The 24,415-nt window shown below is 30.8% G+C and overlaps 1 protein-coding gene across 2 annotated transcripts in view; it reads right to left on the bottom strand.

Moving 5' to 3' along the window:
* Dhc1 (dynein axonemal heavy chain 1) overlaps positions 1–24,330 on the bottom strand; it is a 25,137-nt gene extending 807 nt beyond the window's left edge. Inside the window, exons 1-33 of one of the 2 annotated variants that reach the window (XM_087403783.1) lie at positions 20,303–24,330; positions 19,615–19,848; positions 19,398–19,552; positions 19,034–19,257; positions 18,565–18,842; positions 17,965–18,138; positions 17,648–17,877; positions 17,263–17,462; positions 16,707–16,930; positions 16,407–16,582; positions 15,979–16,161; positions 15,416–15,814; positions 14,946–15,190; positions 14,312–14,563; positions 14,000–14,163; positions 13,662–13,919; positions 13,368–13,596; positions 12,354–13,027; positions 11,350–12,155; positions 10,795–11,002; positions 10,224–10,610; positions 9,932–10,104; positions 9,506–9,872; positions 8,919–9,113; positions 8,686–8,824; positions 8,321–8,597; positions 7,662–8,103; positions 5,689–7,046; positions 2,029–5,606; positions 1,701–1,927; positions 1,081–1,392; positions 451–902; positions 10–304 (exon numbers count right to left, since the gene is read on the bottom strand). In XM_087403783.1, the coding sequence (XP_087259909.1) occupies positions 10–304; positions 451–902; positions 1,081–1,392; positions 1,701–1,927; positions 2,029–5,606; positions 5,689–7,046; positions 7,662–8,103; positions 8,321–8,597; positions 8,686–8,824; positions 8,919–9,113; positions 9,506–9,872; positions 9,932–10,104; positions 10,224–10,610; positions 10,795–11,002; positions 11,350–12,155; positions 12,354–13,027; positions 13,368–13,596; positions 13,662–13,919; positions 14,000–14,163; positions 14,312–14,563; positions 14,946–15,190; positions 15,416–15,814; positions 15,979–16,161; positions 16,407–16,582; positions 16,707–16,930; positions 17,263–17,462; positions 17,648–17,877; positions 17,965–18,138; positions 18,565–18,842; positions 19,034–19,257; positions 19,398–19,552; positions 19,615–19,848; positions 20,303–20,392 (13,605 nt within the window). In that variant the 5' untranslated portion in view covers positions 20,393–24,330. The remainder of the gene's footprint in view (positions 1–9; positions 305–450; positions 903–1,080; positions 1,393–1,700; positions 1,928–2,028; positions 5,607–5,688; positions 7,047–7,661; positions 8,104–8,320; positions 8,598–8,685; positions 8,825–8,918; positions 9,114–9,505; positions 9,873–9,931; positions 10,105–10,223; positions 10,611–10,794; positions 11,003–11,349; positions 12,156–12,353; positions 13,028–13,367; positions 13,597–13,661; positions 13,920–13,999; positions 14,164–14,311; positions 14,564–14,945; positions 15,191–15,415; positions 15,815–15,978; positions 16,162–16,406; positions 16,583–16,706; positions 16,931–17,262; positions 17,463–17,647; positions 17,878–17,964; positions 18,139–18,564; positions 18,843–19,033; positions 19,258–19,397; positions 19,553–19,614; positions 19,849–20,302) is intronic. The other variant, XM_087403784.1, reaches the window with a different exon arrangement.
* Between the last annotated feature and the right edge of the window lie 85 nt (positions 24,331–24,415).

Genomic DNA, 24,415 nt, shown 5'->3' with positions numbered 1-24,415 from the left:
AATGCTTACCTGTCTCATAGCCGTTAAAAATCCTTGTGGATTAAAAAATCCGGTCATCCAAAATACTCTTGGACGACCATGAATGCACCATTGTCTGAACTGATGGTCTCTTTCTAAAAGCTCCGTATACCAGAAACCTAAAGTTGCCGATTCCCAAGATATTTTTAACCATTTATCTGGGATGCGTGCGTCATACATCGCATCTAATGATTTTCGTAAGCCTTGACTCATTATTATGGTACCTTCGATGGCCAGCTTTAAATCCGTTAAAGTACTTTGTACTTCTTTAATAACTCGCGAAATTCTAAAAAGAATCATAATTAAAAAAATTAAAAAGAGTTATGATTTGTCTTATCTTTTTTATGTACTTTATATTTACTATATAAAACATATAATAATATTTCATAATATATTTAAACTCATTTTATGATAGACGAAAAGGAATATTACCGGTCTATTTCTTGTCTTAGAAAAATGTTCATAGGCAATAATGGACCCATTCTTTGAAGCGCTTCTTTTACTTCAAAGGAATTGTACTGCTTGGGCAATTTAGATAGCATATCATTGGCTAATTTATACACGACGTTCTCTCTAGTTTCACCTCCCTGTGTACTACCCTCTTTTGGCTGTACATTAAGAATTGTATCAAGTATTCCTTTTGCTGTATTAATCTGATAAGTAATATCGGCGTTTGGATGTAGTCCAAAGACTTCTGGTGTGTCGGTCGCAGGTAAACTATCAATGTAGTCTAGATATCCTTGAAGATTTCTGGTCTGAGGTACTCTATATCCTCGATAAAATTCAAAGCCGGGTCGTAACAACACGTCGCAAAACCAGACATAGGTGAAAGTAGTTAATAAACGTTTGTCAAAATCGTCTGTAACTCTACCGCCATATTGGACCTAAACATGTAAAGATATGAAAGTAAATATAAAATATTTTGACATTTTCTGTAATTTATGATCACCAACTACAGTATCTCTGTCTTATTTGCTCTTTTGTTCAATTATTTTATAAAAAATATAATATAACGTTAGATTTATATTTATTTAATGAAAGTAAAAAAAAGATTGAAAACACCTCTCCAAGCATATAGCAGACTGTCGGCCAGGAAACACCCTTTTTAGGATCCATATCATCCAAGTGATTCTGTATGAACTGAACTGATGCTGCAAAATCTGCTTGATTAAATTCATAAGGTATATTCCAACCAAGCGGTCCAAATTTTCTTCTTTCTTGTACTACAGTGTGTAAAAATGCAACAGCGTATAACAAGGGCGGCCACTGCAATTGAGTACTGTAATCCAATGCATCTTGAGTTACTGCTTGATAAGTTCTTTTCAAACTAGCTCTTATGCCTTGAGGTGGTTCATTTGTGAATTTGATTGCCATCTGAAACATATTTTCTATATTTATTATGTTTCTTTAAATTTATTTCGCAAAATCATTCTTCTTTCCATATATATATATTATATATATTAGGTGTTGGAATTAATTCGTAGCGTTTTACAAGTGATGGGAAGTACTTTCATTAATGTATTTTTTAATGCTCATGTGAAATAAATAACATTCTTTCATTAAAAAGCGCTACGAATTAATTCCAACACCTAATATATATATATAATCAATACAATCGACATGTTTACATTACAGTTAAGAATTAGATACGTTAAATACATATTATGGACTAGGAATTTGACCTGTAGCAAACCGATGGGAAATTGAGAGTGTACTTCAGTTGTCATCCATAATCTGAACCCTTCGTGAACAGTTTCTGTTTCAACAAGAGCATCCATTACTTCCGTACAAAAAGGCAACGACAAATGAATATTTTGTAACAGAACCCAACCACCCGTACTCATAGCTTCGCTAATCATTCTTCGAGCATGGAGCTCTTGGCCTTGCCCCATAGATACTGAATTTAATGCTATAACATCAAAAATATCGTTAATAAACAATTTGTTTTTATTAAAAAAGACTTAAATTTTTTTTGTGTAACGAAAACAATTAATTAAGTTGCTAACTTACAAATCGTTTTTTGTTTAGCTAATGCTGTAATTTGAGGACTCGGATCGGATCCTATAGACAATAAGCATATCAGTGGCGTCCTAGTTTCAGATTCTAACCACGTTGCTTCTAAATCTAATATTTTAGCTTCTCCGTATTCTTCACCCAAGGATTCAGTGATATACTTTCTCGCCTGGGATAAAGTTCTGTCAGGACTCCATGACCTAATAAGCAATAATTTTCGGAACACGTCAAGACTTTTTTGATAGCCACAAGGTAAATCTTCTTCCTCTGGTTTCTCTTTTTCATACCATACTCTCCATTCCTTTTCATTGAACTCAATTTTTGTTAGTATATCTGAGAATACATCAAGTCTGCTTATTTCAACTAAATTTAGCCACGTTATATCAAGTATCCATTTAAACGGTTTTGGTGTTACTGCATTAAGATCTAAGGATGCTCCACCTTTTATAAAGGCATTGAATTCTGCATGTGAAATAGCGCCTCTATGACAATCTATCTTCATACCTAGCATCAATGTAAATAAAGATTTATGCCTCTCATAAAGACTTCTCAGAGTAAACGCCCAAACTTCATACGTGAGATGGCGTAGAATAATGTTTATCCGCTCAGAAGTTATAAGACTCTTCGTAGATTTTGTAATTGAATTATCAAAGATTGTCAAGAATTGTCTTAACGAATTTTGATACATCACATTGACATTGCTCATTTCGACTATCAAAAAATACAAAATGGATCCTCTTGACGCAACTGCACGAAATTCTTCGCGTGCCAAAGTGATTTTTTTCTCAGTAAGAGCGGATACTTGCAGTTTTTCATTTACTGATTCGGCCGTAGTTTTGGTTTCTCGAAGAACAGTTATTAAAGCTTCATCGTCTACTAAAGAACCTTCTGAAGATGTAAGTCTATGTAATAGTGTACTTTCGAGTTCCTTCATTGAACGCTGATTGGTCAAGACTGATTCGAACAGAGCGACTCTTTCCGCTTCTAAATCGGCTTTCTCCATAAGTATCACTCGACCTAACAATTGATCTTCTAAACCTAACATTGTCACGGTAAAGTCAATAATCGATGTTTTTGCGGATATTTCTGGACTGTATGCTGGATTTGGTAATTTGGTAGTAATATATAGCATGAATCCTGGCATTACATCACATTCTTTATCTCCAACGACGACCTTCTCAATAGATCCTGATTTAATGAAATTCTTTTCAAGTACATTATCGAGTACCGGATCAAGTTCTTCTGCGACGTCCTCGATCAATAGTGGTCTACCTAACGAAAGACTATCCTCAAGATGAGTTCGGAAATATTTATGATTTAGCGAAGTAATTTGCAATTCGTTTGTGCTCTCCTTATTCTTGATCCACATTTTTCCTTGATTTTGAGGATCCACAAGAAGCGGATAAGACGAAGATTTCGTGACAATAAGCGCATTTTGAACAGATAACTCGTCGTTCGGTAATCCTTGAAGAGTCCATTCTGACGTTGTTGCTGTGTCAACGAGCATATTCGTTATATTTAAATTTTTAGTGAAAGGTATGGATTTATTAGTCAGTATATTCATCCACGCAGTCACTAAGCTGGCTCGATATTGTTGATTGTAAGGTCCACAATATGACAAAAATCCAGTTGCCAACAGAACGTCTCCGACTAACCGTCCCAGTTGAATCTTAAATTCTCCACTTTGTTCGGTCCATCGAATCTTTTCACCGCCTAATCCATTTATCAAAGCAGTCGCAGCTGTCATTTTTCTTAAACACACATTCGCAGCTTCTGTCAACCTTTGCTTCTCCGCTACCGCGCTATCGTATTGCTCTTTAACTGCCTGCAAAGCCATTTCTCTTTCGGATAATTCCCGTTCGGCATTTGCCAAATCTTCCATTGCGAGTTTTAATCGTGCTTCTTGCAGTGCTAAGTTAGCTTTTAAAGGAAGAACCTCTTTGTTAACGGAATGAAAGAATGCCATAGCTTTTGTCCACGATAATAGACCAGCAACATCGCCGCATACACGCCTAGCTGTTTCCATATTGTAATCCTCCATTTTGAAGTACGGTTGTAGCAGCTCAACCATTTCGTTATTGATTATGTCTTTTGGATAATTTTGTAGTTGTAATAAAAACGTCGTACTGGCCATTAGTTTCAAAGATTCTGCCCACGAAGGTTTAGGGCACAGTGCAGTTGTGTCAGGTACAACGGATCCGATTTTCCGTTGGAACAAAATCAATACACAATCCATAATTCTCATTATAAGATGAGGTGGTCTACCCAGCTTTCTCACTGTTGCTATATGAGCAGGTTTGATGGTATTCAGAGCAGCTTCCGCTTCTTCTAATGCTGGTTTCGCTGCCTCTAACTTTTGTTCAGCAAGTGCTTTTTCATCAGCTATACAAGCTACCAATTGTTCCGCTTTCTCCTTAACTTTTTGCACTTGGTTCTTAAAAGCTTCAGCTTGCATTGCTCTCTCTGTCACTTCTAAAAGTACTGTCTCGGCTTTCTCGGAAGCCTGGACTAATTCTTGTTCCATTAATGCCAAGTCTCTTTTTAAGATTTCAACTGATATCGATGCCTCTTCAAGTTTTGCTAAACCTGTATCCATTCTTTTAGCTCCTTCACCAAGTTCATGTTGTTTAGATCGGTAAATATTTTTGTATCCACTGATGAAATTTAAATAAGACTTTGGAGTCACATGGGTAGCGCGCCGAAATCTTTGGAAATATTCGATTGATGTTCCTGAAACGATATCTTGTATGGATCCTAATGCATTTACTAATTCAACTTTCACGTCACTAGTGCAAGCGATTTCAAAATCATGAAGAAAATGTTCAGCAACCAAAATCAGAGCATTCTTAGGCCAAGGTTGGAACCAGTCTATAGTGCAACCTGAAATAAGTGCTGGAAAACGCTGAGCGCGATTTCGGAACTTTTCACCCACAGGAGAGAAGCAGAAAACGACATGTAAATTTTGACAAGTTCTTTGCAAAAAGAAATCCATTACTAATTCATTGTTAAGAGTTTTTTTAGGATTTTCTCTTCTCAAAATAGGTGTCAACTCTGAGATGATTTCCGCTTGCTCGTCACGTGTAAATAAATTGCTAATAACTCCGGAACTCAAGATATTATTTAAATATTCAAGGAAACCTTCCTCTTTGATATCGAGATCAGTGAAGATAAATGTTGTACCTTTGCCTTGAGTGCCGCAAGTGCGATACAGAAATCTCAGATCTTCTAAGAAATTGGCCACGTTATAAGATCTAGTCAAGGTGATTTGAAACGTTTTGTACCCGGCAATAAAAGAAGATAACTTTGTAAGACTTTGTTTGCCAGAACCACCAACACCTACTAGCATCACGTTCCCTTTTGGATGCCTAATAACTCTAGATATCTTTACTAAGTGTAGCATAGCGTCAGGGAAAAATACTAAATCCATTCCAGCACCTCTCTGCATTTCGTTGAACTGTGCCAGAAACATGTCTAATCTCTCTCTTAATACTTGAGAATCGTACACAGGTTCATATACTTTAGGAAGTTCTACGTCTGCATCTTCACCTTCTTCGCCGGTTGGTTCTGGAGCATCTCTAATATTAAAAAATTCTTGTTAATATTGCACAATATTTTTTAAATTACAATGTATTAATAATTATAGCTATTACTACAAACCTCATGAAATCGACGAAAGTAGGATCTTGATTTAGCATGTTTACGTATTTTTCTCCTAAAATATCAGCTACAACACTAATTAGACCTTTATCAAACCAATCTTTGTCGCTTTGTATTGTAAGTCTATCGCTGAACACTCGTGTACATTCGTGCTTCCAAAGCAGCATCAATACGCTTTCCTTATCAATGACCGTAGACAATGTACCGACCATGCCTTGCCAAATTCTCGAAAGATCTCGGAGACTAAATACATAGTGAAACTTCGCAGGCGTTGGCAACAGTTTTGCGCGTGTTTTTTCCCACAATATTCTAGTCAAAGGAATCATTTTTTTAACCAGCTGACGGACTTCTTGAGAAAATCCTCTTTTAATATTATAATGTCCTTCACCTAAAGCGCTAAAAATTCGATCGATTGATGCATTGTCAGGTAACGTGCAATTAAAAATACAAAATTGTCTCTTGAGTCTCGAGGGAATATCATTTCTTCCGCCTCCTGGCTGACACATAGCTGCTAAGAAAGTTACATCCACAATGGCGGTGAAGTCACCGGGTTTCTCTAAGGAATAAAACCCCTTCATATCCATAACTTGCCGGACGATTTCGTTGGTTATCTGGTCACCCCATTCATTAATTTGCGGTAAATTTATATCATCGACAAAGACCAACATCTTCTTACCGCCTGCTGGTCCAAATGTACTTCCTAAACGCTTTTCCACGTAACTCTCAATGGTTTTTTGGAATTGATACGGACTGGTCGCAGAACTAAAGTTGAAAGAGCGACTCAAAGTTGTATCTGGATTTGATTTCTTCATATATGATTTCATCATGACAGTTTTGGCAGATCCTTGTTCGCCTATTAACAACACAGCTTTATCCTGTCGGCCAATCAAGTCAATCAAATATTGAATTCTAACATTATCCGGTATAGGCACCAAAACATTACTATAGTCAGGTGTTGAATATTCAGGATAGACATAATTAGTCACCATACTTGTCCACGTATCCCACGTGCCTTTATCAGTGACGAAGAAGTCAAATACTGTAGCATCCAAATATCTGTCAGAAATCGGAAGATCCAAAATATCAAAGTTTTCTCGAAGATACTTGTCGTATTTTTGTCTATCGGCAGTTTCTAGCAATGCTCCTATGCCCCACACTAACGCAAACACATAAAGACGTGTAAGATATTCCGCCGTTAAAGGCTGGGGTTTGTCTCTCTCCAAATCTTCATCTTCTGCTTCTTCTAATAATGTCTCCGGAGGTATCAAACCTTCCAACAGGCAAAGCATTTGCCTTACTACATTGCATTGCAAGACATCGATAGCGAGCGATAACGTTTGAGTACTCCATGAATAGACCTGATAAATTAAAAATTTATTTATATTTTACATATATTACAATATTATACATATTTTTATGTTAAAATTAGCAATATGATACATAAAATTTATATATTAGTTAAAATATAAATTTTAATATAATTAAAATTTAATATAATAATAAATTTTAATATAATGCTTATAATTAATAAAATACGAATTAATTCTTTCTATCATATACAGAATGTCCCATTTTAATCAATCCAATCAATTTTCTTCGAAATTATTTATGAAATAAAAAATGTTTCAGATAAAAGTAGAACGAAGAATATTTTGGTCAAGTTGTTTTTTTTGGAACGCTAAAAAAATTTGAAAATCATCTCCACTTTTTAAAATAGAATTATATAATTTTTTCATATAATATGAATCTTCTAATTATGTATTGTAATTAGAGGAGAAAATTGACTGGATTGATTAAAATGGGATATATATTTTGTATGTGTTTTCAATTTCTGTTCAAATGGTGGTCAACAGTAAGCATATTTTCTTAAGTTAAGAAAATAATTAATTTTATATGATTAGCATTAAAATTATATTAAAATAAAAATATTTAACATGTAATCTGCAAAAGACAGAATTGTTTTATTAATTTACCTGTGCAAAAGAATCTGTAAATAATTGTTCGAGAATTTCTTGCTCTAATGTTGATCGTGATTTTAGCCAAGCGGTAACAACTGGATTCCAATCTAATCCTGAAGAGCTCATATATACCATACCGTTTCGCGAAACAGTCGCAGGACTTGCATTATCAATATTATGCGGTTCAAAAATAATTTTACATGTTGGCGCCATTGATAATCTATCGCCATTAGCCAAAGTCAATGTTTTATTATCATCCAATACAGAATTTAAATTTTCTATCCAAATACTGTCAACGGGACCATCAAGCACTAGCCATACGTGTTCGCCCTTCTTTAATTTCAACGTTTTACGCCATAAAGCTGAGAAAATCCCATCTGTCCAATCATTCGTTGCAACATCTAAACGGCCGAACATCTGAGCGGCTGTTATACTTTTTGGATTCATTCTCATTTCCCTAAAATTAAATAAATTATTTGTATATATATAAAAATAAATAAATTATTTGTATGTATATATATATTCATAAATTAGTAAAAGTTAATTTATAAATAATTTATTATTACATTTTAAATGTTCATTAATTTATTGAAAAAGCTTTAAATAATTTGAAATATTTTATCTTAGAAATATACATATTTGTACTCATCAATATACGTATTGTAATACACTACCTATGGGAATTACCATATTGTGTTAGTGCTTTCATCAAAATATGTATACAAGTAGTTTTGCCAGCGCCAGTCGGACCTAATGTCATGATGCCATGCCTCACTCTTTGTGTTTCATATAGCTGTATTAATTTAAGCACCCACGGCGAATGATAAATTAATCCTGCCTGCTCCACTTGTTCATTAATAGCTGCTTCCAATTCAAGATACGATGTTTTCTCCAGAACTTGGTTGGGAAATAGATCAGCTACGAGAGAAATGAAGAGTGGTTCGTCCTCATCTACAAAAAAATATGTCATATTGTTTTAGCATATCTTTGTATCAACTAATTATGCATCTTTTTTTTTTAAATTAATTAGTATAATAACCTATGAGCTTCGAAAGATTCATGTCTCTTAAAACGCGCATGACGATCGTACTTTCTGTGTCCTTAGAATTGACTCTTTTTGCCGCTCCTAAAGTTCTTAACACAGACAATATATTTCGCAGACCGAAATCATAGTGAACCTGAGATCAATATATTGTAAAATTTAAATAAATTTTAATCCTTCTTCTTTTTAACGTCTTTCTCTTTTTTCTTTTTAATGCACAGTAATGTTACCTGTTTGGTCAACTGCTCTTCGCACAATTTATAAAGAGTATAAAATTTACGAGCAAGTGTAATATTCTCTAAAAATCCACAACTAGCTAATTTTACACGTATAATAATCTGACGATCAGGTACCATCATAGCTACTGTGCGAAATTGTATTTTCAAGTTCTCCGGCAATTCTTTTCGTCCTGCATATCCAGGATTCTATAATTTACGTAACATTGCAATATTTTTATATATCTTAATCGTTATTAAGTAATTTGTCATACCATTATAAAAAACAAAGTTGCATAAATATGAAAAAATTATATATCATAAGAAAGATACATAAAAATGTACCTTTTATATAATATGTATAATTTTAGCAAATTTTCATTTAGAAAAAACATGTAATAATATTAGGTGTTGGAATTAATTCGTAGCGTTTTACAAATGATGGGAAGTACTTTCATTAATGTATTTTTTAATGCTCATGTGAAATAAATAACATTCTTTCATTAAAAAACGCTACGAATTAATTCCAACACCTAATATAAGTAGGTGTAATTTTTTCATTTAAAGAACTATGTTTCTTATTCTACTATGTTGCATGGTACCATAGTAATGAATATCCCAAGCTCTGGAAACATATCGACTTGATCTCCATCTGTGAAAATAAACTGCTTCTTCTTTTCCTTTTTTGCAGCAAGCACTACGGCAACTTGTTGTGCGGCAACGGACAGAACTGGTAATTCAATTCTGTTAAATTCATCGAAACAACCCCATGAACCGCTTTGTGCCAATCCCTTATAGATACGACCTAATCCTCGATAATCCATTTGATCAGAGCAATTGAAGACTACAACGTATTTTGCTAAAGTCTTCCCCATGTCTTTCACAGTTTCGGTTTTTCCAGTTCCTGCTGGACCGCAAGGAGAGCCTCCCATTGACATTGATAAGGCTTGCGCTAATGTTATATAACACCTAAAATATATAAAATCTGAAATAAGGTGTACAATGTCGTAAAATACGATTGCATTTACCTATCGGTTAATGGTGTAATAACCAGTCTTTCGGTACATCCTAAGTATTCATTTTGGTAGGTAAAATGAACATCTGTGATGCATATAGAAGTTTTGTCTAAATCTTCTTTAAAATAAAACCTGCATTGCTTCAACCATTCGAAATCATTCATGGATCGCACATTCAGACGACACTGAATAAATGGAATATAAATTACTAGTATCTGCCTGTTACATCTAAGATTCTAGATTAAATTATTTATGTTTCTAATACATTGCATCTGTACACAAAAATTTTAATTTAATAACATACCAAAATATCAAAAATATCACGTTGGTGCACATGTATAGTAATCAATGTTTCGAATTTAATTCGTTCTATTTTAGTAAGATCTCTTGTGGTTTGATCGATTAATGTATTTAAAAGATCAAGGAACTTATTGTTCGTTTCCGTCATAATTTTTTTATCGGCGCGAGCTTGAGCCAGGGCCAGTTCGCCATCTCGCGTCCAAATCATTTGAATGCCTAACAAACCTATCTGAGCAGGCATTTTGTCGAGAAAGTTCAATAAATTGAAATTTACATCATTAATCATGCTATAGCATTGACGGATGATAGAATGCAAAGAAAGTTGAGACGTTTGTAATAATTGCATCAACCATGTTTCCACAGAACCTTCTGCTCTTACTGCTCTTTCCAGCTTTAAAGAAAGTTGCAAACAAATTTAGTTTTATTAGTTTACAAATTACTAGTTTCATTTCCAAAACTTATGTTTACATTACACAAATTTAAGTACAAATATATACACATACCTATACTTTGAAGATAATAATATTTAAGGGTTGTATAAAACATTGTTACCTTTATTAAATATACATACTTACTTGTATAGTTTCACCTTCTGATGAAATAATGGCTGTCATTTTATTATATTCAATGTCATGAAATTTTACGTAACGCGTATTATCGAAAATAGATAGTAGATGATTTTGTATGGTATGAGAATCGGACGCTTGGCCAAGTATTTCTAAAAGCGCAGGGTCAGAAACAAAGAAAAACCTTGGAAACATCATGCGCTTTTTCTCTAAATATCTAAGATTAAAGAGAATGGCATTAAAGAGAATAATTTTTATGAACAAATTAATTAAAAAGTATCCCTTGTCTATCTTATATTAAAGGTGCAGTTGCTACATTTAAAGTGAAAGTATTAACAATCAAAATCTGCAGAATACAAACTAACAATAACATTACAAATATTATAATTTTTTATTCAACAATGTCCCCCTAATATGTGTTATTACATCTATATCTTGAATGGGAATATGACATTAATGTACATGTATATAATGTTACTGTTAGTTTGTGTTCTACTTAAAATTCCTTTTAAATTTGCTAAGAAGGAAGGATGATTATGTATACATCACTAATCTAATACTTACCCACTCAGAGATTTTTGACATAGCTCTAATTGCTCTTGCAAATGTGGCAGAAGTTGCTTCAACAAGTCATCGCCTACACAACAGGGTACAACTCCTGGTGTTTCGTGAGCGCGTTGCATAATTTTTTGCCAACTTTTGTCAATCTTGCTAAATCTTTTGGCTTCCTTTGGCAATTGTTTCGCAATATCACCGCCCACAAATACCGCTTCGAGATAAACCCACATGTTTTGTACAAGTAACCATCTTTCGAGGATCTCATTTGTGTTAGATAAATCACTAAGCCACTGTTGTATTTGCTTTCTAAAAGGCGCATTGTAGCGATTTGACATAAGTGAACCAAGAATCATCAAGCTGTCTTCCAATTGACTTATAGTTTCCGCTGTTGTGTCTCCTCTAAGTAATAATTCTCCCCTGTTATTGAATGTCATGAAAGTCAACTCGTGAGATGACCATTCGTTTACTACTGTCCTTAATTTAGCCTCGATATCTTTCTCCTTCATAGCTGATATACAAATATCTTCAATGTCTTCTTTGTTCTTCAAGAGCGGTGCTTCAAGAATATTTTTAAGACAGAAACCTTCACTTTCAAGATCAAATGAATATCCTGTAACTTCTACAATTCTTTGCCAGTGGCGCGGTTTCATTGCTTTATTTGCCATCAACTCGAGAAGAGGACACATATCGTTGAAATCATCGATTGTCTTTTTAAGCGCAAAGAACGCTGGCCATTCTTTTAATCCTTTTGGTAATTTGCGACAGCGATTTTGAAACTCCATCAGTTCATTGTTTATTTCTTCGATATTTACCTAAATAATTTATACAATTATCAAATTTATATAACAATTTACGTGTACTACTAAGAAAGTTTACAAATAATTTTTCAAATTTTATTATTAATAAAATTAAAATTAAAATAATAGATATAATTTAAATTATACATTAAAAAAACTTACACATATTATAAATATCTTATTATAAAAAACGGCGATAGTATAATTTCTTACCTCACCCCACGGAATATCATAATAGCTGCTGACTCTGTCGATGACATCGTTATAAAGTTTGTACAACTTTTGCAATAAATTCAATTCCTTTCTGATTTGTGAAAGCTCTGGATAATCTGTGATAGGCAAACCAAAAAGCTCTTCGCCGCTCTGATATGTTTGTAATTTTCGCCACATACCATCAAATCTGTTCTGGAACAATATTTGTCTATCTGAAGCATCACGGGGGCTCAAACCTGATTGCATCGGCCCAGATGATCTGTATTCTTCGCAATACATTTCGTTATCGGCACGGAATTTCTCCAGATTATTTCTTAAATCGTTCTCGAATTGTGGTTGTAAATTCAGTAGCAAGACATGACTTTCTTGCGCTCGTGCCAACAGTTTCTGCCAGGTGTCTCTCAGATTATCTACCTGTTCCAAACATTCTTGATCTACAGGTACCTCATACCTTGTGACTATATTAAAAGCCTCTTCAATGGGATCAATCTTCAGTTCCATGTCGACCTCTTGTTCGCGAATCTTTTTTAAGGTATCCATAATGAGACGTACGTCATCCAGATCGCGAATTTGGTGATCTAATTTACGATCCATTTCGTTCATTAATGCATAAACATATTCCATTTCACGACGATACTTCTTTTTCATTGCTTGACCAATTTTATGTGTGCAACCTGTATATAGGGATTATTATTTTTGTATTCTGTATTTCTTTTGTATAAGTCAAAATATATAAGAGGAGAATGCATAAACGATGCTTCTCTAGCAGGCGAAAATTGAAATAAAATATAAAAGGCGTTTACGCTCTAGAAGCTTCGTTTACTTCTGTTATTTTCTTTTTATCTTCTATTTATGTGTCGATTTTTATTTTCATTATGCATCGATTTTTTTGTAAAATTTTTATTACTTATCTTGAGGATTAAATACATTTTTAAAATATATTACTTATAGTAATTTACAATTGAATATATAATTGTAATATTCAAATAATATTATATTGTATTAATGTTATACCTTTGATTTCTGTATAAACGCCATATTTCAGTTTTTCCGTTGACACAGCAATCGATGTACTAAATATGATCATATCTGGCTCAGTGGCCAATCGATCTTCAAGTTCACTGTGTTTACGAAGAGTAGTTTCAAATTCTGACAAAGAGATTTGTAACAATTCTCGTACACTGCGTTCATTTTTCCATAGAAATTTATAAGGTTTCCAACGATCGAGAAATTCTGTCAAATCCTATAAGTTCAACATGGTAATTGAATTCATTGATGAATATCAAATCTCATACTATTATTACTAACTTGCCGCAATTCCATTGTGCAAGTGCTCAACATGCCGAGTAGTTTGATGATTTCCTTATTATCCATCACCATCGTGTAAAAGTTTCTTTCTTGAACTGGAAATACGGGTCTCTCTTCAGAGAGAATTTTATAAAGTCTTCGCCTTCTAGTTTTCATATCTTCCGGTTCTTCTTTCTGCTTCGCGGCATTACTATGTGCTCGCAACACGACATTAGCTAGATTTCGTTTGGATGGGTAGGGAAGATTTTTCCACATGCTCTAATAATCGAATAATATAAAAATGATGTATTGGATATTTCAAGTTTAAGAATTTTATTTTATTAATATAATTCTTTTACCTTGTTTCCTCTGGAATTCCACTGCGCCACTCCTTTCGCAACACCTGTGATAACTTTTCCAACTGATGTCAATGCTTCTTGAACATCATCCAGACTAGGTTTAACTGTTACTGCCGGAATCATCAGTGTTGCATGTAATAAAAACACCGGATTCGGAGTTGTTTCTATAAAATATAATTAATTTTAAATATAATTGAAGAGATTTATGAAATGTTTTATAATAAAATAGCTTAAATCTTTTTTTATTAAGCTAGAAATGCGTTTATTACAATAATATGAAGATTTTACCAAAAGTTTTATTTATAAAAATACCTGAATCAAGTTCTCGAATGAATCGTTTCCTGATTGCATCTAGAGATACTCTGGTGATCTTTATTAATACATCCACAATTTTTCTAGAATAATACCGTCTCATCTCGGATACCGCATTTCGAACCATTTCTTGCATGCCTTTGGGTAAAGTACCGGGTGTGGTCAATAATTGATGAGGATCATCGAAATAATTCCATACCACGGACCAATCTTGTTGACCTGTTTGTTCTGTTGCTTCTTCTCCTTCCGCTCCTTCATTTTAAATAGAAAAGATAAAAATTATTTCAGTATTTTTTTTTATAAAAAATGTAGAAAATTTTTAATAGCTGTAAATCTCCTTACTATTTTTACAGTAACTGTGATTAAATTGTCAAGATTTTTAAATGTTGTCACCAGAATTGCAATATTTATCAAATAATTTATAAACAAGTATTGCAAATGAGATGAGAGACACATAATTTTTATTTATATATGTATTAAAAAAGATAAATAATCCAATTTTTGTAAGACCTCTAATAGTATCTCCTCGGTGCGAGTTAAAGTGGAGTGGCACAAAAGTTCATATTTTGCAAAATTGATAATAAAGACTAACATTAATACATACATATAACATTAATACATATAACATTATTACCTTCACTAGTAAGAAAATCAAATTGATTGGAATTACTTTTGAAGTTATCTGTAGCCTTTCTAACAAGCTGCAATACTTCTTCCACTGCTTCTTCGACCATTGTACTTTTACGATGCAAATCTATTGCTGCATTTCTACATATTTCCTCGTTCTTCTCTATGAATTCCTCTATTGTCCATGGTTGATCGGATTCTGGCAGAGCATGCAAAGTTACTTTCCGCATACTTGCCAACACCTGCAAAATCCTAGCACAACATATTATTCAATTAACTTAATAATTTTGTAAGTCTCTAAATGCTCTTCAAACTTTAGCAAAAAAATTATTATTTATATAGCAATTAATTAGCAAAAATTAATTAATTAATTGTTATTAAACAAATTTATTTTTTTAACCACACACATATTTATTTTATTGCTCAAAAATTTGTTTTTAGAACAAGCAGTTAATTTTATTTTTATTTCCATTATACCTATTATCGTATACGTCGTGTACTCTTGTGATAAGAACATCAAAATTTTTGATCTGTTCTCTCGTATTGTGGCAAAAATCTTTCCAATCTGGCTTGGTCCAGGTCAAGATTGTTAAACTAGGTTCTAATAACGATGCAACGCAAACTAAATGCGGTAACAATAATGGGCGAACTTCTAGTTTCACACGTTTTGCAGTACGAACAAATTCTTCGATTATAAGCTGGAGCGAATCCGTGACTAAAGTAAAATAATCTTTTTTTGCTAATATTGTTAGTGCAACAATTGGAATCTCCAAATTCATTTTTGCTAAACAATCGGCTTCACGAAATAGAAGAACGACTCGGTTTTCCAGGTTGACTTTCACTTTTGCTGATTTCTTGTCGACTATAAGCAGTGGTCTGTTAATTATATTAAATAATTATAATTATTTATAATAATTTTTTAATAATAATTTTGTCATAATAATTATTATTCAATATAAATATCTGTGATTATATATGTGTTTTAAAAGTTATTTTAAGACAGCAGAATCAATTATCGATTATTGAATTTAAAAACTGACCGTTTTAAACAATCCTCGATGACCCAAGAATTTTGATGCGTCCAAATCTCAGCAATATCGGTCTGATATTGTTTCAGAATAGCAATTACATGATTATATCTTTTTACCAAATCAGCAGTCAATGGTAACGTTTTTAGAACAGGATGATTTGATACAGATGCCATTAATTCGTCCAGATGCACTCTGATAAAGATTTTTTTCTTTAGATATTGATTTAAGACTATATTTATATATTAATTTATATAAATCTTAATTTTTCTTTAATTTTTAAATAATTATATATAAAAAAATTCTAAAGTCTGTGATAACAAAATGAAAATGTATTTGTATTTAATTTAGCACCTAAAAAATTACAGGAAACGATAAAGTTTGTTCAAGCAATAATCCAAAAGTATGAATTCACAGACTAGTATAATTATTTTATTTACTTCAAAGAATTTGCCCAAGTCAATCGTCCAGCTATAGGCGGCATGTGTCTCGGCAATGGAGGATCGTCTCTTTGCCGTTTGAATAGTTTTAAAATTCGATCGATCTCTTTATCGCAATACTTTACAACAATGTTATACTTTTCTTCCAATTTTGTAAGAGGTATTTTTTCACTGACCTTAAAAAATATTTAGGAAAAGAATATTTATATATTTATATGTTTAGAAAAATTAATAATTTTAAAATATTGTACGTAAATATTTTTTAACAATTTTTATTAAAAAGTTGGATATATTTATCACCTTTTCAAATCGCGTTAAAAACCGTATACCTTGCGGTGTTTCCCATACATCAGCATAATTTTTTTCAATAATTTCGCCGATGTTCTCTTTCAACACATTTGTCTTTGCCATAAAGTCATCATAATCTATATCAAAATCAGTGTTTCTTGAATCGAGATAATCATATGATTTGCTAGTCGCAATCTTTTTAGCTTCTTCAAATGTTTTCATGGCTTCATCTAATGCTATAATTTGATATATAGCAATTTATTTAATGTATAATTAAAATATGCTTCTTTTAATTATTATTTTTGCATCATTTTAGTCCAAATTATAACAAAATTAATCTTAATAATCTATAATTTTTATTAAAAAAGAAAGTTATATAGATAATTTCATTCAAAATTATTGTAAAAAATGTAAAATTAAATTATTATATAATAAAAAACTTATTTAAGTTTAAAATTAATATCATTTTTGTTGCAGATAATTTAGAGTTAAATATTTATTAAACAAGTTATATTTTATACACATGTATTTTATATAATAAAAATTAAACATTAAGATTATGTTATACCTTCTCCAAGAAGCAATCCTTCCATTCGTCTTTCAAAGAGAGTTTGATAATCTTGTATGAGATCAAACATAGTGAGAATTTTGCGAATTCTAGCACAAAAAGCATCAAATCGACCAAAAACATGAGTTTCTGAGAAAGAAAATTCTTGTTCCGTAACTGCTGGTGAACATCGAACTAGTCTGTATGTTTCTCTATAAGCTCTTAAATAACAATTAATTCAGTTGTTATTTTTTATTTTGAATGTGTAAAAATATTTTCAACTAAATTTTTTAAGAATATTTGGAACGCTTTGAAAATACAATTTGATGATTAAAGATGTAATAATAAAATAAAAATTATTAACTCTTGTAAGATTATTATTTAATATAAAATGTGTTATCAGTACTTATTTAGACGTAGACAGTGTTTTAATCTCGACCGAACGGCTACTCGATCTTGTCCCCAAATAACTTCTCGACCTCTTTTCGTAACGTAATCTCGACAGGCAACAATCATCTGATTTGTAATTTTAATCATTAGAGAACTTGTTCTTTCTGAAGTATTATAATATCTCGAGACACTATATATTAATCGAACAGTCTGTAATAATGATACGAGCGAATCTCGCATTTTTACCTAAAAATAAAAACTTTTAATTACGTGCGAAGTTATATAAAAATTAATTCATGCCATATTCTTGTCTTATAGGAAAAATTAACTTACAGGATCATCGAGGTAAAGACAATGACAGCACTTCTCTAATGCTTGGATGAACTTTGCATTATCTTTCGCTTCATTGTAACAGTAAGTCACTTCATCTTCCGCATCGACCCAATCTTTAATTAACTTTGAACGTGCGACTTGTAGACATAGAAGTGACATAGTAATTTCGTGATCCTAATTTTTTGTTTGAAAAAAAAAAACATTTATAAAAACACTGTACTATATTCTTATAGCATAATTTTTACCTATAATTAATATATTTATTATTAAAATAAATAAAAATATATTGTGCTGTACTATACAGTAAAAAAATATTTGGTTGAATTAACTGGAATTGTGGAAAGTGATCGATCCAGAATTCTTGTTAAGTTTACTAGATTTCTGGTTATTTCAATCAGAATTTTCATAGATTTAATCAGAAATATAGTAAACTTAACTTTAACTAGAATTCTGGATCGTTCATTTTCCAATTTCAGTTAATTCAACCAAATATGTTTTTTTCGTGTATAATTTAATAAAAAAATATATATGTAAATATATATATATATAAAATATAAATAAAATATAAGAATTTTATATAGAGATGATAAATAACACAACCTTTAAACGATTGACCAGTTGATTAAATTGTGCGCCCCGCCGTTTCCAATACTCGAGTTCTTGTTGCGGTCCAGAGATATCATTCTCTCTTTTAACTTGTTTACTTTCCGCCATAAAATCTTTAAGTTTTTTTATCCAAAGTTTTACTCTTTCCTCAATTCGTTCTATAGCATTTTCTTTCGCTATAAAAGCCTTTGCTTCTTCAAAGTTGTGCACTTCCAGCATCATTAATTCGCCATCATTGAATATACCACCATCAAGTGCTACCTTTTCGCAAACTATATAAATATCATATATAACAAATATTAAAGCAAATTTTGAAAAGAAATATTACTATCTTTATAACATTTAATTATAATAAAATAAAATAAAATATTATTTTTATATATAAATTTCCAACAATTTGTAAATGTTATTTTGATGGAAAATTTTGGTGAAAAATGAGATTTATATAAGTTTGTAAAAGTACCTTTAAGAGCGCTGCAAAAAGATCTTAAACCTGGTAAAAGGAGACTTTTTATCATTGAACAATCATCTTCACCTTCTGCACCAGGATGCGCTAACGCATCCATAAATACTTGCTCTACAATTCGCTGAACAGAAGTTATTATTCCTACTTTCATTGTATCTATCACACCTGTGTAAAGATCCTTCTGAAATCCTTCTTCTGGTAATTGTTTAGACACACTGATTCTATATATTTTAAGGAGGAAATAGAAATTTTAACTATTTTTTAGGATATGAAATATTAAATATTGTTTTCTCAGCAAATTTTTTAAATGTTATAGAGATGTAATAAATGACAAACATGCAATATTATAATTTTAAATTACCTAAACATATAAATACAGATGCCTGTGCAAGGCACTTGCCAGCCATCGGTTAGAAAAAGTTTCTTCTTTGGTGGCTCCTTTGATTCTTTTTGTTCCTTTACTTTGGATACCGTTGCATTTGGGGCTGATCTAGAAGTAACAATCTTTGGCTGCACCTTTAATGAAATTCTCACGGTTATTTTTGTCTTTATTTGTCAAATAATCATCAATTTTGTACCGTATCAGTTGGAGGTTCTGATTCTTCAATCTCCTGATAGTACCAGACAAGAGTAGATCTCATGTGTGGTACAAACAATTGATTGATTTCATCCAACATGTCATCCTCGAAGACATGGTCCATAACTTCGTGACGCGATAATTGCGTTGCATCCATTAAGAATTGAAAAGCAAACTCTAAACGAGGATCCATCTCTCCTCGTCTGGCCTTTCTCTCACATTCTTCCCGTCGTTTCTGTATAAAGTAATATAAAAAGAAATATTTCTTTAAATAAGAAATATGAAAATGTATAATGCAACGAATGTAACAATGACACAAAAAAATTTAATATTAATTACTAACAATGTCCAGTTTATTCAAATTTGATTATTACACAATTATAAATAAATTTATACCTATATAGGTATGAATTCAAAAGCTCAACGTTTATAATGAATGGCATACATAATAATGAACTTTAATGATGTCTGATAAAAAAATGTAACTAAATTATTAAATTTGATATATATATATATATATATGTAAGGATGTATTTTTTATATTTATTCGTACAATTATTCATATAATCATTCAATAATTTATAATAATTCCTTCTGTTATTATATTTGAAATAATAGATAATACTTGTACACAACACTTGTACACAACACGTAGAATTATTAAACAAATTTTATTACGAAGGATTGACCTGGAGAACATCTTCAGGACCTTCCTCATCACTACCATCTTCGGAATTGTCCGATTTTTGTTTGATGATCTGCGGGGCTTGTACGAACATGACGGACTACTTTAAGTAGAAAATGGCACGTGGTTGAAAGCTCACTGAGCAATGAAGTGTAAGTTGCATCAAAAGCTACCCTCAAGCTCATCGAATTTCTGCGAGCGTTAAGGTGGTGCGAGGGGATGGCTCACAGTGCTACGGTTTCGTGTCTGGCACCGCCCTTCGACGCATTGCTCGTGTCGTGTGGGAATTTCCACGTAATTCTACTCGTTTGCTATTAGTCAATATTACTATATCGTAGATGTTTTCTTTACAAATCGACGAACATTAGTCGTATTTAATGTAGATATGAAAGCATTATGCACATGGCATATATCCAAGTTGTTACATTATTTACGTGAAATTGTAAAAGTTAAATGTTTTATAATATCTACGAAATAACGGATAATAGATAACACATAATAGAGTAAGTCAATAAGTATTCTAACACGCGGAAACCCAATTTCGGAAATGATTTCGGAACACGCGAAACCCAAAATAATTATAATTAATCTGAAGTTTACATTACATCATTATACAATTGTTAGGATTTTAAAAATAGCAACAGCAAGTATTTTGAAAATTGCAAATGTATTATATTCATGTTTTAATTATCCTTATTTTATTAATATATCTAACTGATGTTTAGAAAATGTAAATAATGTTATTAAATAATTATTATGAAAAATTAAAAGATATACTTGTAGATATTTTATATAGATGACTCTTATAAAAGAGAAAGAATAGGAATATGTGGCATTATTATAGGGCCTACTCAGTTTTGGAGCTCATTTTCGCTTATTTTACGAAAAAGTTAATTATTACTAATTACTAAATTATAAACAATATTATAAAAACTTCTATATCTGATAGAAAATACTTTTTAATTAGTTTCTAGGCTTTTATTTTTAACTTTTATTTAAGAAATATAATCTAAAAACAAAGTGGTATAATTATTGATAATCTTCCTCTATACATTCATAATAAAAATAACATCCTTAGAATATATACTCGTAGAATATTCGTAGAGTTAATGAATTGCTCAGTGTATCAATTTTACCATACGGATAAGATCTGACACAGATAAGAGGTCTTTCCTTTTGATTTTAAACATTTTTTTTTCTTTGTTTCCTACGTATATTATACATATACTATGAATATACTAATATACTATGAATATACTAATATACTAATATTTAACAGTATTTTTAATAAATATATTCAGTGAGTATGTAGAATATACAAATATTTATAACATGTATTCATACATGATATTTTTGTGCTTAGACAAATTATCGGTCATGATAATCGAGTTGTATGAATATATCGCTGTATATGGCTGTATATCGCAGTTGGTTTGTATAAATTTGAATATAACATTAAAAGCCATACACAAATGATTTAATCGCGCCATTAAGTGACGGGACACACTCACTAATGTATAAAATTCAGTATAGTTCTACTAAACAATGCTAATAGAAGTGTTTCTTCGGAATCTATATTATAAATAAATTTGTGGTGCTATAAAATCACATTCGCTCTACTTCACAGCATTACTCCATAGCTAAATCATGCATATCGGTGACTTTATATGTTCCATTACTTTAGTACCCATGGTTCTAATTGCAAGTATATATATATATGTACGTATACATATATCGCAAAATAAACGGTGTACCTATTATGTTCGATATAAATAGAACATTATATCATACAAATTTTTTCAATGGATTAACACATACAATTGCTTTTTGTGCATCTATATCATATAAAATTTGTCAGTTGCGTGCATCATGTAGACACGTTGCATTTTATTAACTCGTTTCAACATGTGCAAAAGGTGATTTAATAGATAAAATTGCATATTAGAAACTTTCGTAAAGTTAGGAAATAAATCTTCTTGACAGGTTCTGTCTTAAATTTGCAAAAGGGCATATGTTCAACTTTGCTCAAGATTGCGATCTGGACGAATGCAAATACATCTTGCGTGATATTTCACACTTATATGCAAAATTTGTATGCAAAAAGATATTGCTGAAAAAGCATAATATGGTTGCTGATCTTGGTCTTGGTACCAGTAGGAGCCAAGCTCGAATCGCCCGAATAAATCGATAATACTTGTCAAAGCATTCTCATAAATAGATATATATCTACGCTATTATTAATAGTTTCATCATTCGATTTTGCTTACTCTGGCTTCGTCACTGGTTTCCGTCATATCGCAAATCTTCTGAAATCTTCTTTTACGAGAGGATACTGCGAAACGATGCACGTCCTTGTGTAGTCTGTACCGTAATGCGACATTAACTGCGTTTCTATGTTTAGCCAGTACTCATTCTCTTTCTTTCGTTCTATCTATCACTTTCCATCTCTTTCCCATCACTCGTTTTGAATAATACAAAATTAAATAAGATGTTTCTAAGAATAGACAAAATTTGCTTTTATCTATTATTAATAAGTATAAAGCTCAAATAATTTAAAATAAAACATCAAATCAATTCGAACGGTCCGATATTATCAGCCATTGAGAAGCAACTGATGTGAAATTATGTAGACGATTATTGATTAAATTACGAAAACTACTTTGAAGTATTGTGATTATTATTTGAATCGTTGTTTGCGTGACGTATTGAGAACAATTAGTTAATTAGTTCATTGATATAATATTAAATATATATGCATGTATATACATATAATACATAAAAAATAAAAATTAAATAATTCAAAAATTTCAAGATTACATAATTAAAATTTATTTAATTATTAATTATTTATGTAATTATTGATAATTATATACGGTAATTATTAATACAGTATAAAACAAAAAATTATTAATACAGTAATAAACAAAAAAAAGTAAAATAAATTTAACGTTATACAGTTTATATTAATATAGATAAAATACATGAGCAAAATTAATTAATAACATCTTAAAACTTTGTCTAAAAATTATTAATAATTTTTATTGTTTTTATTTTATTAAGTTTGTAGTTTCTTTGTGTCATATGCCACATAAATACATGTACAGTATTCAAGAATTTTAAATTAATTTTGCTTTAAATAAGAAGATAATAATAAATATAAAATAAGAATTTTTTTAATAAATAATTTTTTTTCTGCATTTAAATATAATAAAATTTTAATATTTTTAAAATTTAAATAAAGTATATTAAAATAATATATATAAAATTAAAATATTAGAAACAAAATAGGAGCAAGTTATTTCTAAATTCCTGACGAAATTTTGTCTGAGAAAAAGAAATTCGTATATGTGTTAAATATTAGTAAAGGATTTTCATCATAACAATGAAAATAGAAAATGAGGAGTATTTGATATATATATCTTATAATTTTTAGTTATTTGATTATTTATAAAAAAGAAAATTTTTATAAAATTAATTATTATTATATGAAATATTAAATTAATGGAAAGTTATGTACAAAATTTTGTTATTATATGAGTTTTCTTAAAATCTTATTCTAACAAATGAAGATATTGCTGTATCGATTAACGTTTAGTATTGACTAACATAAGTAACCCCTCCACTAATCCCTCCATAGTCAAGTAGTACCAGTTCGTGTCAGGTCAGACACACTTGAGTATAAATTGTATCTAGCGTCCGTGTTGAGATAAAGTTAAAACAGATTTATGCAATAAAAATCAATTCAACAATTGTTTTACTGTGTAATTTATCTTTTCTTAATAAAAATAAATAAGTTTATATGACTTAAAAAGCAAACAATATGTAAGAAAAATCTTTTAAAATATAACTAATGTAAGAAAATGTATAAGAAGTCATTTTAAATATCATCATTAACTTTCTTTTTGAAAATAATTATAAAGTCATATATAATTACAATAAAAAAAAAGATATTAATATTATCTGTATAAATCTTTCTTGGAAATTAATATGAAAAATATAAAATAATTTCATGTTATAATCCGCATGCTATATAATTAATCTTTATATTCATATATGTATTTAAATAATTTGATTACTTAATTTTCTACAGCAAATACATAAACAATAAATTAAATAG

This window comes from Acromyrmex echinatior, chromosome 3 (genome assembly GCF_024713525.1).
Source record: "Acromyrmex echinatior isolate Ae372 chromosome 3, ASM2471352v2, whole genome shotgun sequence".
Lineage (NCBI taxonomy): Eukaryota > Metazoa > Arthropoda > Insecta > Hymenoptera > Formicidae > Acromyrmex > Acromyrmex echinatior.
This window is presented reverse-complemented; position numbering and strand designations above follow the sequence as displayed.